Raw genomic sequence first — 13,635 nt, 5'->3', positions numbered from 1 at the left:
GTACCTTAAATGGTGCAGTTGGAAATTATTTGCATAAAGAACTGGTTTGAATTTACATTTAGTGTATTGTCTTTTGCACATACTCAAAATATTTGTAAATAGATGTAATCACTATATTAAAAATCACTGCATGAATTAAATAAAGTTTATTTAGTAATCAGAAGTTAAAGTAATGTAAAAATTCCTTTCATTTTGCAAAGAATTTTGCTGCAGAATCCTATTGGGCTTTTGTCATTTTGCGATCCAGTTACAACCAGTTACTGACATGCAATAAATTATTGATGAGACTTGATCCATTATTCAGGCTTTTAATGCAGCTGCTGGGCATGGCAGAATAAATGTTCATTAACAGGACACACCGTATATGCAGTGTAAAAAACTAGTCATTTATAACGAGAAGAATAACTGATCAAGTAATGAAGTGGCAGTCATTGTGTTTTCACAGATGTAATGTTACCACTGAGTCATCCAATGTATTACGTGCTCTACCAGTTGGTGGATTTTCTGTTAATAGTGTTTGATTTTCTTTTTAATTATAAAAATGCGAACATATAAGAGAAAAACAAGAAACCCAGTGTTTTGTAAACATGGTTTAATAAAAAAATGTCATGCGACTGAAGATGCCCAACATTTTTAATAATTTACTTTTTAATTTTTTTAAATTAATGTTTATGATAACAGTAGCAAATCTGTGAAGAATGTCGAGTGGATTAATCACTCAGCTGCTTGAAGTGTTGAGTTTGATGGATCTAATATTTGTGTGAAGTGGTATTACAATGTAATTAGAGGAAATTAAATTAATTTTAGCTATTAAATTGTCAGATTACTTTGAACTGCTGACCCTAAATTTTACAGCATTTGTCTGCCTTCCATTACACAAAACAAGGATTTTAGACTTCATTCTAACATATTTTTCAAAGTAGACTTTAAAGAGTAGTGTTCCGCCAGAAGCCAAACTGTTGGCACCAGACTTGTCATTTCTGTCATTCCATGAGCAACATGCTTTTATATTGTCACTTGTCTGGTCTCAGAATGCTGACTACCTGTACTTACTTCGCCCAGAAGTAAAATAGGAAACCAACAAACAAGCTATCATATCACTTGCCTGCTATCTGATCATTCTTTCAGCCAGAAAATAAAGAAAATATAAGTCCTTGAATTACAACAAACTATTTTAAATATCAAGTTCTATTTATAAAAGTAATTTAATTTAAAAATGAATGACAATAACTTGTGCATTTTTAAGTGTTAAATTTTGTAAGGATTTCATATAAATTTACCTGAAAATACAGGATTGCAATAATTGGTTTAGTTGTGGGTTGGAGTAGCTGTATCCACTGGAGATAATAAACCTGCCTATTATCATATACATTTCCATTCATTTTAGGGGTAGCAGATCACCAGGTGCATCTAGGATATAGTTTTAAATTAGTCCATTGCCTCCTTACTCTTGCATTTTACAATTACATACAATGTTCATTGGTTTGAAATACTACATAATACGTAAATTGGATGCGACGAAAGAATATAATAATTCTTGTTTCCATTTTCCTTTTGCTTACTCTGGATTTAAAGCTTTTGTTCAAGAAAGAAGTAAGTTAACCTAGTGTAATTACTATTGTTGACCATTTTAAAATTTGATTGTGTTTTACCTGTAGTACTTTGCAACCCCTTTATCTGCGTACAACTGCTGAATTTCAATGGATTGTTTGTTTTCGTAATCCAGAATTGTTCTTAATAAAATTTCTGTATAACATGCAGGCCTTGGACTTATAGGTAGATTAAACATTATGAATGTTAGGAGGTTCAGATACAATACATGAAGAGTGAAGCGGAAACAATTTAAGTGATCTGCATCCCAAAATAAGGTCACACACTCTAAATCAATACATGGTGCATAGGTTTTTAATGCAGATTTCAAATTTCTTGAAATTGGGATTAAGCAAGGCAATAAATTTCTTTTCTGACAATCAGTTCCCCTTTTATCTCTCATCTCTTCCAGTTTGCTCTCTTACTTTCTCTCTCAGCAATTTGAAATCAAAATTCAGCACATTGTTCCTTACTCCAACTCTTTTGAAAGAACTCTGATTTGTGAAGTTTGCTATCTCCATCAGCTTTTACTTTCATTACACTTTTTCACCTTAACTTGACAACAACTAATTACTATTTTCTGATTTACCACATACTCAATCTTTTTCGACCTTAGTGATTTCCTGTATCATGGGTTTTGACCCTTCAGCTGGTGTCTTAGCTTTAAAAAAAGGTATCTTAGTGGTAACTAATGTGAAGGATTAGCAGAGCCAATGACCAGTGCACCCACATCATTCAGCACAGATCAATAAATTATTCTGAAGTAATCACTCTAATTTGAATTGTAATCAGCAATTGATTAGTTTTTTTTATATTTATGTTGTGAGCAACACAAAAAACAAAACAACTCCATTGTGTTAAACAGTTGTTTGGACAATTCTCCTAGAAAATGGCCTAATTCCTAATTACTTCGCAGTGAAGAATTGCAGGTAGATAGAACTCCTCTGTCAATATTGGCTCCTGTAACCCTCAGAACAGGTCAGCAAGGTATTAGTGATGCCCTGCAGGAGGGAGCTCAATACCACAATGCAAGAACTGGAAGAAACCAAAATGAGGTGGGAATATCTGCCTTATGAATTAGACACTGAAAGCAGACATGTTCTTGCAATGCTTTGTGAAGTAAAACTACTGAGAACCCTGTAATCTTACCCATCAACATTGGAGAGTTGTGTTTATTTTTAAGAATGTCAATCATCAAAACTAAGTCACATCATTAAGCCAAAAAGAATGACTTTGACTCCTGATGACTGACATTCTGAGTCTTTGTAATGCTGATCACAAACTGCATAGTCAAAGACTGAAATATTTTGCTATGTTCAGTGAAAGCGCACTAAATCCTTTGAATACAACGCTGCTGCTTTTGTACCTGCATCACAGAAAGTTGGGGTTAAAATAAAATTGAATAGTTATTGCTGTTACATTTTATTATTTTCAATTACTGTGTAAGTGTCAACATTGAATAATTGCTTCTATGTTTGGAAAGTATTGGATAATATCAAAGATGACAGACCCAAAATAGGAATGTTCAAAGATCTCTGCAGTTTTGGAGGTCTTTTTTGTTCATTTCCCAGAGGTAAACTATGATTGAGTCTGTTACATTGGTGAAGAGTGTGAAGGCCCATGTGCTTTTGGAGGAAAAAAATGGTATTTTATGGCCAGAATTTTATGTTCGGCGTGTGGGTGTGTGCCCAACACGCACGAGCATTATAAGACGGGTGATGACATCAGGTGTGCGTCCCGACGTCATCGCGAACTCGCGTGACATTTTGTTTAGTGGGCGCGCGCCGGAGTCGGCTGTGCGCCTGCCGATAATTGAAAAGCCATTTTAAGGCCAATAATGAACTAATTAACTTGAAATTTATGCTGCCCGTCCAACCTAACGGTTGGCAGACAGGCAAAAAGGCCAAGTGGCCTTTGCATTTTTTAGGAAACCTCATCCACAAGTGGGATGAGGTTTCCTAAAGCTAATACAACTTAAATAAAAACTTTATTTTGAATTTAAAAACATGCCTCATCTCATGTGACACAGTCATGAGGGGACATGTTTCATTAAATTTTTATTGTATTTATTAATTTTTTAAAAAGCGTTTCAATTTCCCAGAGGCAGCCCTGTGCCTTGGGATTGAAACACTCATTTGCACGCATGCGCGAAATGCGCGCCAAGCCCGCTCTCCCTCCTCCCTATGCCCGCACAGGCAGTGCTCAGCGCTGCTGCTCACAATCCACGCAAGGCAGGCCTTAATTTGCCAGGCTGCGTGAAATTGTGGTGCAGAGCCGATGGCGGGCGGTGGTCGGCTTCCCGACCACTCCCGCCAAGCCCGCCCGACGAGGGAAAGATTCTGGCCTATGTTGGGAGATGGTAATTTTAAGAACTAGGTTTCTCTAGGAGTTGATGGTAGAGCACTTGGTCCTGGCTTCCAGTAAACGATCATGTGTCTAAGTGGCTTGGGAGGTAAACGATAGAATTGCAAAGGGCCCAAAAGAAGTTAATTATAGGCTAAGTAGATTGTGGGCGTGGCTCTGTTCTGAAGCGGGGTTTTTAGTTTTTAGAACATTCTGTTTTTAGGGCAAGGAAATCTCTTTGCAGCACAGTTGATTTGAAATTTGGTGTACTGGCTAAAAGAGTTTAAACCTCTTGTTAAATGAAGAACTCGGTGAATTAGACTTCTGGGGTAGCCAAGCTGAAGAAAAACACAGGGGAGAATTTTCTCCCTGTCGTGTGGTTTGGGCGGGAGTGGGTTCGGGTGGGCGGGCAGCTGATCGCCTCCCGCGATTGGCTGCGTGCCGCCATTTACGGAGCTGCCTCAGGCAGATATACTTCATTGTGAAAACCTGAAAAAAAGATTTGAAAAAACTAATCGGACATGTCTGCTTATGTGACAGTGTCACGTGAGCTGGGACATGTCAATGAATTTTATTAAAAATTTTTATTGAAGTTATAAAACCCTCATGAAACCTCATCCCGCCCGTGGATGAGGTTCCATGAAAAATGCAAAGGCCGCCTGGGCTCTTCGCCTGCCTCCGACCTTAAGGTTGGACAGGCAGCCCTGAGAAGCAGTTTAATTAGTTAATTAATGGCGTTAATAGGCTTTTGACAGTTTGGCGGGCGTGCAGCTGGGTCCGCTGCGTGCCTGCTGAGCTGAGGATTGGAATGACGTGCGGTGACATTGGTGCGTATGCCCGACGTCACTGTGCATCATTTTATGTGTCGGCGTGAGGGCCCCACCCCGCACACCGACCAGAAGATTCAGGCCACAGAGTTATAGATACAAGGCTCCAGAGTTAAAAAAATATTAGAATGAGGAGAGTTCTGACCTGAGGTAGCTACACCTAAGACAGTAGCCAAGCTTTTGTTGAACTTGGAGTCTACACCTGTTGGAGGAGGTTTGTATGGGGCAACTTTGCCAGAAGTAAGCAGAGGCCCAAGAAATCTCAACCCTTATATGAATCTTCAAGGCAGGTCTACCAAGTGGTTAATCTTCCAAATGTTGATAAATATCTGACTTGGCAGATCTACCAAGTAGTTAATCTTCCAAATGTTGATAAATATCTGACTTGAGTTTTTGACGTGTAACTCAAATGGCTGCAGAAGGAAATTTATATTAGGAAGTTCAATTTAGAAAATAGTTAATGTGTTCATTGCTCTTTTAATATCTTTAATGTAACTGACCATTTAAAACAGTGTAGTTATGAATATTCATGTTCTTTGATATTTGTTTAGTAAAATTATTTTATTATTCTCATATAATTTCTTCTCAAGATAGATTCTTGATAAGCAAGAGGGTGAAAGGTTATCCAGGGTAGGTGGGAATGTGGAGTTGAGGTTACAATCAGGTCAGCCATGATCTTATTGAATGGTGGAGCTGACTTGAGGGGCTGTGTGGCCTACTCCTCTTCGTTCACATGTTCATATTATGTGGCATGAATATTATGAACCTATGAGCCCATCTTTGAATGTTGTTCTGGTCTTAAATGTGGGCATGGACTAATTCATTACCTGAGGAACTGTGAATGGAACTGAACACTGTTCAATCATCAGCAAATTCCGCACTCTGTTCTTATATTGGAGTAAAGGTCATTGATGAAGCAGCTGAAGATGGTTGGGTTTAGGACACTACCCTGAGGAACTCCTACAGTGAAGTCCTGGGTTGAGATGATTGGCCTCCAATAACAACAATCATCTTCCTTTGTGCTATGTATGACTCCAGTCAATTGATTCCCATTGATTTCAGATTTACCATGGTTCCTTCATGCTAAACTCAGTCAAATGTTGCCTTGATGTCCAGGCAGTGACTCTCACTGCATCTCTGAAGTTCTGCTCTCTTGACATTCTTGGCTCAAGGCTGGAATGAAATCTGGAACAGAATGTTCCTGGTGAATCCAAACTGAGCATGTTATTGCTGAGTAACTTGATAACACAGGCAAAAACACTTAGAACCATAGAACACTACAGCACAGAAAACAAGCCATTCAGCCCTTCTAGTCTGTGCCGAAATATTATTCCGCTAGTCCCATTGACCTGCACCTAGTCCATAACCCTCCAGACCTCTCCCATCCATGTATCTATCTAATTTATTCTTAAAACTTAAGAGTGAGCCCGCATTTACGATGTCAGATGGTAGCTCGTTCCACACTCTCACCATTCTCTGAGTGAAGAAGTTCCCCCTAATGTTGCCCCTAAACCTTTCCCCTTTCACCCTAAAGCCATGTCCTCTTGTGTTTATTTCTCCTAATCTAAGTGGAAAGAGCCTACTCACATTTACTCTGTCTATACTCCTCATAATTTTGTAAGCTTCTATCATATCTCCCCTCATTCTTCTACGCTCCAAGGAATAAAGTCCTAACCTGTTCAAATCTTTCCCTGTAACTCAACTCCTTAAGACCCGGCAACATCCTAGTAAATCTTCTCTGCACTCTCTCAATCTTGCTGATATCCTTCCTGTAGTTAGGCGACCAGAACTGCACACAATACTCCAAAGTTGGCCTCACCAATGTCTTATACAACCTCACCATAACATCCCAACTCCTATACTCAATACTTTGATTTATGAAGGCCAGTATGCCAAAAACTTTCTTTACAACCTTGTCTACTTGTGACGCCACTTTTAGGGAATTATGTATCTGAACTCCCAGATCCCTTTGTTCCTCCGCACTCCTCAGTGCTCTACTATTTACTGTGTATGTCCTACCTTAGTTTGACTTTCCAAAATGTAACACCTCACACTTTTCCGCTTTAAATTCCATCTGCCATTTTCTGGCCCATTTTTCCAGTTGGTCCAGATCTCTCTGCAAGCTTTGAAAGACTTCCTCGCTGTCCACAACGCCTCCAAACTTAGTGTCATCAGCAAACTTGCTGATCCAATTCACCACATTATCATCAAATCATTGATATAGACAACAAACAAAAATGGTCCCAGCACAGATCCCTGAGGCATACCACTAGTCGCAGACCTCCAGTCTGAGAAGCAATCATCCACTACCACTCTCTGTCTTCTCCCACACAGCCAATTTCAAATCCAGTTTACAACCTCTCCATGGATACCAAGTGTCTGAACCTTCTGAACTAACCTCCCATGTGGGACCTTGTCAAAGGCCTTACTAAAGTCCATGTAGACAACATCCACAGCCTTTCTATCATCTACTTTCTTGGTAACCTCCTCAAAAAACTCTACAAGGTTCGTTAAACACGACCTACCACGCACAAAGCCATGCTGACTATCTTTAATCAGCCCTTGGCTGTCCAAATAATTACATATCTTGTCATCACTTTGCTGATGACTGTGATTAGACTGATGGGGCGTTAATTTGCTGGATTGGATTTGCCCTGCCTTTTGTGGACAGGGCATATCTGGGCAATTTTCCACCTTGTCGGATTTTTGCCAGAATTTTAGGGGCTGAATTTCCCCCCCGTCGGGGGAGCTGTGCAGGGTGGGCGGGAGTGAGCGCAAATCCGATCAGCATCCCCGATTGGTTGCGCGTCGCCATTTTACGTGGGCGGGCCAACTAAAGCCAGCCCAGCGTGACGCACACCCAGAAGCACTGTGCGCTCCCTGTGCGGGCGGGGATATTTCCTGAGTCGGGGCCTGCGCTCTTTCGCGCATGCACGCGAAAGAGCACAGAAATCTCCCTGAGACATGGAGGTGCCTCAGGGAGATTAGCTTAAGTTGTGGAAAGTTTAATAAAGGCGGAAAAAAATTTAAGGACATGTCCCCTCATGTGAAACTGTCACATGAGCTGGGACATGTCCAGTAATCTTTCAAAAATTTTTAGTTAATTAACAAACCCTTCATGAAACCTCATCCCACCCGTGGATGAGATTTCATGAAAAATGCAAAAGTCGCCAGGGCTCTTCGTCTGCCCGTTAACCTTAAAGTTGGACCGGCAGCATTCTTAACAACTTTAATTAGTTTAATAATGGCCTTAATAGGCCTTTGACAGTTCGGTGAGTGCACAGCCGATGTGGCTGCGCGCCTGCCGAACTGACAATCTAAATGACGCATGGTGATGTCGGGAGGCGCGCCCCACGTCACCGCGCGTCATTTTACATGTCGGCGAGCAGGCCCTGCCCCTCTCGCTGATGGGAAAATTCAGCCCTAGGTGTACAGGAACAGCTTGGCTAAGTACACAGCTAGTCCTGAGGCTCTAGCTTTAAGCATTGCAACCACAATGTTATTAGGGCCCATAGCCACTTGTGTATCCGGTGCGCTCCACTATTTCTTGATATCATGTGGAGTGAATCAAATTGCCTGAAAACTGTCATCTGTAATGCTGGTTCCTCAGGAAGAGGTTGAGATGAATCATCTGAGATGGCACTTATGGCTGAAGATTGTCGTAAATGCTTTAGCCTTTTGCACTGATATGCTGGGCTCTGCCATCATAGAGGATGGGAGTTGTTTGCGGCACCTCCTCCTGTTAGTCGGTTAACTGTCTGATGATTCGCAACTGCATGTGGCAGGGCTGCAGAGCTTTGATCTAATCTATTGGTTGTGGAATTGCATAGCTCAGTCTCTCACATGCTGCTTCCACTGTTTAGCAGGCATTGTAGCTGTGTTGTAGCTTCACCAGATTGGCAACCATTTTTTTAGGTACATCCACTGCAGTTCCTCACATGTTCTCCTATGCTCGTCTTTGAACCACAATTATTATGCTGGCTTGATTGTAATAGTAAACTGAGACATGTCAAGCTATGAAGTTACAAATTGTGGTTGAATACAATTCTGCTGCTAATGGTGCACAGTGTCTCATGGATTCCCAGCTTTAAGCTTTTAGATGTGTTCTGAATCTATCCCATTTAGCACAGTGGTGGTGCCATGCAACCCATTGGAGGGTACCCTTAGCGTGAAGATGGGACCTTGTCTTCACATGCACTGTGCAATTGACATTCCTAACCAGTACTTACATGGACAGATGCATTGACAGATGGATGGGTGAGAATGAGGTTAGGTAGATTTTTTCCTCTTGTTGGTTCTCTCACCGCCTGCTGTAGGCAGTCTGACAGATGTGCCATTTAGGACTCGGTCAGCAGTGGTGCCACTGAGCCACTCTTGCTAATGGACATTGAAGCCCTCACCCAGAGTATGTTCTGTGCCATTACTACTTTCAGTGCTTCTTCCAAGTGATGTTCAGCATGGAGGAGTACTGATTCATCAGTTGGGGGAGGGCAGTAGGTGGTAATAGGCAGGCTTCCTTGCCCATGTCTGACCTGTTGCCATGAGACTTCATAGGCTATGGAGTCAATGTTGAAGACTCCCAAAACCATTCCATCCAGACCGTATGCCACTGTGAAGCCAATCCTGGTGAGTCTGTCTTGCTGGAGGGATTAGGCTGAGTGCAGCTTTGTCATAACTGATGCCTGGATCGCTACTGGTAGCCTGTTTAGTTTTATTTGACCTTGCCATAGTAGTTTGATATGACCGACTGGTAGTTAAGAAAGCCTGTTCCACATTTATTTAATTCATTTCATTTAAATTGCCGCAGCTGCAGGGGTGGAATTTGAACATTAGTCTGGGCCTCTGGATTACAAGTCCAGTGACATTACCATATCCTATGTTCTTGCCATGACATAGATTTCTGTTAGGACACGGTTAGCATAATGGTAACAAATAATATTTTGGTAGAACAGAACTTGAGTATTGCTGAAAAAAGAGACATGTCAAAGCTTTTTGCCTTGCATTCATCAGGACACTTCGCAAGAATACCAATATAAGGGGAAAACAACAATTTATACTGTATGTGAAGAGAGTGCTGATTGGTTGGCAAGTGGACTCTGGTAAAGGCATTGCCATGGAGGATGCACCAGTGATGGTGGCTGACAGTTAACTGCCAAGCATTGTTTGAAATTTAAACCAGGTAGCTTGAAATGGAGCAGTCAAATGAACTCCCCTTCCTTGATGTACTAGTTGAGACATCTGCCAGGGGTTCTCTACCACGGTCTACCATAAGCCTACCTTCACTGGTCAAAATATGCATTGGGATTCTGATAGTTCCACCTGCTATAAGACTGGACTTATCGGCAACCTTGTAAATAGGACCCGATCCATTTGTTCTCCATGCAAGTTTGATGCTGAAATAGAGCACATCAAAGACACCCTGCAGGATAATGGCTACCTTGATCAGATCACGCTGTATAATACGCAAACTTATGAGGAAAAGCTTGGCCATGTCTCTTCTCAGCAATAACGGCAACAGTTGTTCGTGTTGCAATAAAAGGGAAAAACGGGTTTAACGATGGTGTCCTAAAATTGTAATCTCAAAGACTGTATCCTCTTTCCTTTCAATAGTGGATTTTTTCTATTGGTTATCATGGTGTCAGCCACGCCAGCATATTATAAGAATCTATTGTGCATTTTGATTTGCAACAGTCTATAAATCAAATTGATTTGAAATCGGATTATTCAGGATTTTCCATCCCCTTTCCCTCAGCTGAGAGGCTGCAGGCAGCTGCCTTTGTACAAAGTTCAGTGTTATGCAGCTGTAGACTTAGCTCTGGTGGTGCCGCCTCTGAGCTGGATTTAAACATTGGAACGGCTGGTGCCATACATGTGTGAAAATTGCAGCATCAACACCCCCAATTAATTTTCTTTTTTCAATAACTTCAACCCATTTCCGAAATTGGCAACAGCATGGAAAATATATTACCATACTTTCTAAGTGACCATGTTGATCCATGCAGTGCAGCAGTTACTGCATGTTGTTAAAGTGTTGGGAAAAGTTCTAATGTGGTATTTCGCAGAACAAGGCAGATAAGTGTCAAATTTCCCCCTGAAAGACAAACTTCTTATCTAATAAATACCTGTTTGGAAGGTGCACCCTGGAAATTGTGCATTTTACCCAACAACAAATACATTAGGCTCTGGATGGGTTGGGGGTGAGAGTTAGGTTTGGCGAGTTAGGGGCAAGAGTCCCCATGGGGTGGGTGGGGGAGTACCCATGGTGCGGAAGAGTCCCGGGGGGTGGGTGATCAGGGAGTGGGAGGAGTTCCATGGGGGGGCAGGCAAATCCCATGGGGGTGGGGAGTCCCCATAGTGGGGGGTGTTGTTGGGCGTGTCCCATAGGGGGTGGTAGTTAGGGGGGTGGTGTCCTCTGGAGTTTTGGGGCTGTTGGTGGAGTCCTGTGGAGGGTCAGTGTGGGTCTGTAGAGTCATTACTCAGAAGTTAGAAGTGGTTTTGACTCTCCTAACTTTTTCTGGGTAACTATTGTTATAATACAGTCGGATCTATCTGAAGTTTGCGATTTAAAATGCATTTTGGGATGGTTCCCACTGCAGGGTAATTGCCCATGGGAAGTTTGCACTTCCCAGGCAATCGCCATGCAAACCTTACCTGGAAACCTTTGCGAGGGTGGGGGCTCCCCAGCCCACCTTTGGAGCACCCTCCCACTTACACTGCCCTGGAGCTCGGATGTTACGACTCATTATCTCCTTAATAGATCATAAAAAACTGGCACAAGACCAGTTTAAACATATTGCAAATCTGCTAATTTAAATTGTGAGCAGGTGCACATTTTCATCTTTTAATGATTTTACTTGAACAGTTACCAGGTTATTGCCAAAATGATGGCACAGACATAAAGTGTTACAGGCGAATATAACTTTTGAGAATATTTGCAGTTTATTGCTTAAATTAAGTGCTATAAAGACAAATGACCATTATGGGTGAGAGTCCAATTATCTCAGATCGTTAAGTTTCTTTACAAGTGATGTGATTTCCAAATATACTTCTAGGAGCATCTGCTGTTGAACTCAGCCATTTCTAAACACCACAAGGAACTTGAGACATGCTGGATTCTGAGGCTGGAGGAAGAACTGTGTCTTATCATTGTAGGGACTCGATCCCAGCTGATGCTAATACTCCCAGATCCCAGAGTGAAACCTGGATTGATAGATCCTAACTTTGTTTTTATTTTTTAGAAACCATGGAGGTCAGTTGCTGAACATATTTACAAGAGTCTGCCAGTGTACTTTTAACACAAAGAATAAAGCACTTATAGAGTCAGAGGTCTGCAGCACAGAAAAAGGCCCTTCGGCCCATCGAGTCTGCGCCAGTCAAACAAGTACCTAACTATTCTAATCCCATTTTCCAGCACTGGGCCCATAGCCTTGTATGCCATGGCATCACAAGTGCACATCCAAATACTACTCAAATGTTATGAGGGCTTCTGCCTCTACCACCCTTTCAGGCGGTGAGTTCCAGATTCCCACCACCCTCTGGGTGAAAAAAAAAATCCTCACATCCCCTCTAAATCTCCTGACCCTTACCTTAATTCTATGCCCCCTTGTTATTGATCCATCCACCAAGGGGGAAAGTTCCTTCCTCTCTACCCTATCTATGCCCATCACAATTTTATACACCTCAGTCATGTCCTCCCTCAATCTCCTCTGTTCCAGGGAAAATAACCCCAGTCTATCCAATCTTTCCTCATAACTAAAATTCTCCAGTCCAGGCAACATCCTGGTAAATCTCCTCTGCACTGTCTCTCTTGAACAAGAAAAATGAACTATATTATACGAGAAAAAAAGGTTGGAAAGATTTCAATACAAACACCAGAAAATGAATCAAATTCACACTATTCCTTTTGTCCCAGCAATACCCTGCACAAAACCCCACACTAAGGCTTCTTGCTTAAGCTGTCTCAGTTGCAAATGATTTTTCTTCCAGCTGATTTCTGAATATTCACTAGATGCCTTTGCCCCTGCTGGTATCTTTCCCTGAGACACCCAAAAACTGCAGTCTAAACTCACTATTAATTCAACTTTAGAGTAAATACATGAGTTCCCTAAACTCAGTTCCCCAGCAGTTTTGCAGGATTTCTTACTAAGAGAGTTTAGAACTCCTGCCTTCACTCTCTCTGGCATACTCCGCAATTTCATGCGGGTGGGCCAGTTAAGGCTTCCCGACAGCCCTGTCCGCCCCCACCGAGCATCCCGCCAAGAGGAAAATTCTGCAGCTGGTCTCTGGTTCTTGTGTCTTCCTCTAGGTATTTGGGTTCATTATCTACCTTTAGATGACCTTCTACCCTACAGTCTGTCTGGTCTGGGTCCTTTATTCTCCATTCCTTCCTCTCTTCACCTGCCCAATTTAAATGATTTCCTGTTGCTGTTCAATGTTCCTCACAAGTAACTTTGCAACTTGTAATTTGAGGGGTATCCTATCTCTCCTGTCCTCCCGACTCTGGCAGGATTTGTAGTTATTCAAGAAAACCAGCCTTTAATTTACCGCAAGAATTTTATGACTGTGTTTTGCAAATAAAATATAATTAATGGTCCCTAAAGTCCATATTTCATAGTGATGGAGTTGCATTATTCTGCATTTGTGCAATGCAACAAATAATAAAGCAGTGAACTTCGGCTTTGCTCTCAACACAGAGAATAGCTGGTCAGCTCAAAGCACAAAATGAGGGCTGGCATGTATATCCACAGAAAATGCTGGAGTATTAATTATAAATCAGACCAACAAAAAGACTGAGATCAAGAGAACCTTTGGGAGGAAGACAAGCAAAATTAGCAAACCATAAAGGAGAAGAAGTGGAGCTATAATTACAAAAAGT

General features: G+C 41.6%; 1 protein-coding gene across 9 annotated transcripts in view; it reads left to right on the top strand.

Moving 5' to 3' along the window:
- chl1b (cell adhesion molecule L1-like b) overlaps positions 1 to 13,635 on the top strand; it is a 954,137-nt gene that overhangs the window by 416,664 nt on the left and 523,838 nt on the right. For 8 of the 9 annotated variants that reach the window (XM_078543742.1, XM_078543744.1, XM_078543743.1 and 5 more), the window contains one exon: positions 1,576 to 1,593. The exons of the other annotated variant lie outside the window; for it this stretch is intronic. In XM_078543742.1, the coding sequence (XP_078399868.1) occupies positions 1,576 to 1,593 (18 nt within the window). The remainder of the gene's footprint in view (positions 1 to 1,575; positions 1,594 to 13,635) is intronic. 9 annotated transcript variants of the gene reach the window in all.

The sequence above is a fragment of the Cetorhinus maximus genome, chromosome 6 (genome assembly GCF_964194155.1).
Source record: "Cetorhinus maximus chromosome 6, sCetMax3.hap1.1, whole genome shotgun sequence".
Taxonomy (NCBI): Eukaryota; Metazoa; Chordata; class Chondrichthyes; order Lamniformes; family Cetorhinidae; genus Cetorhinus; species Cetorhinus maximus.
Note: the sequence above shows the minus strand (reverse complement) of the source record. Positions and strands in the feature narration are given on the sequence as shown.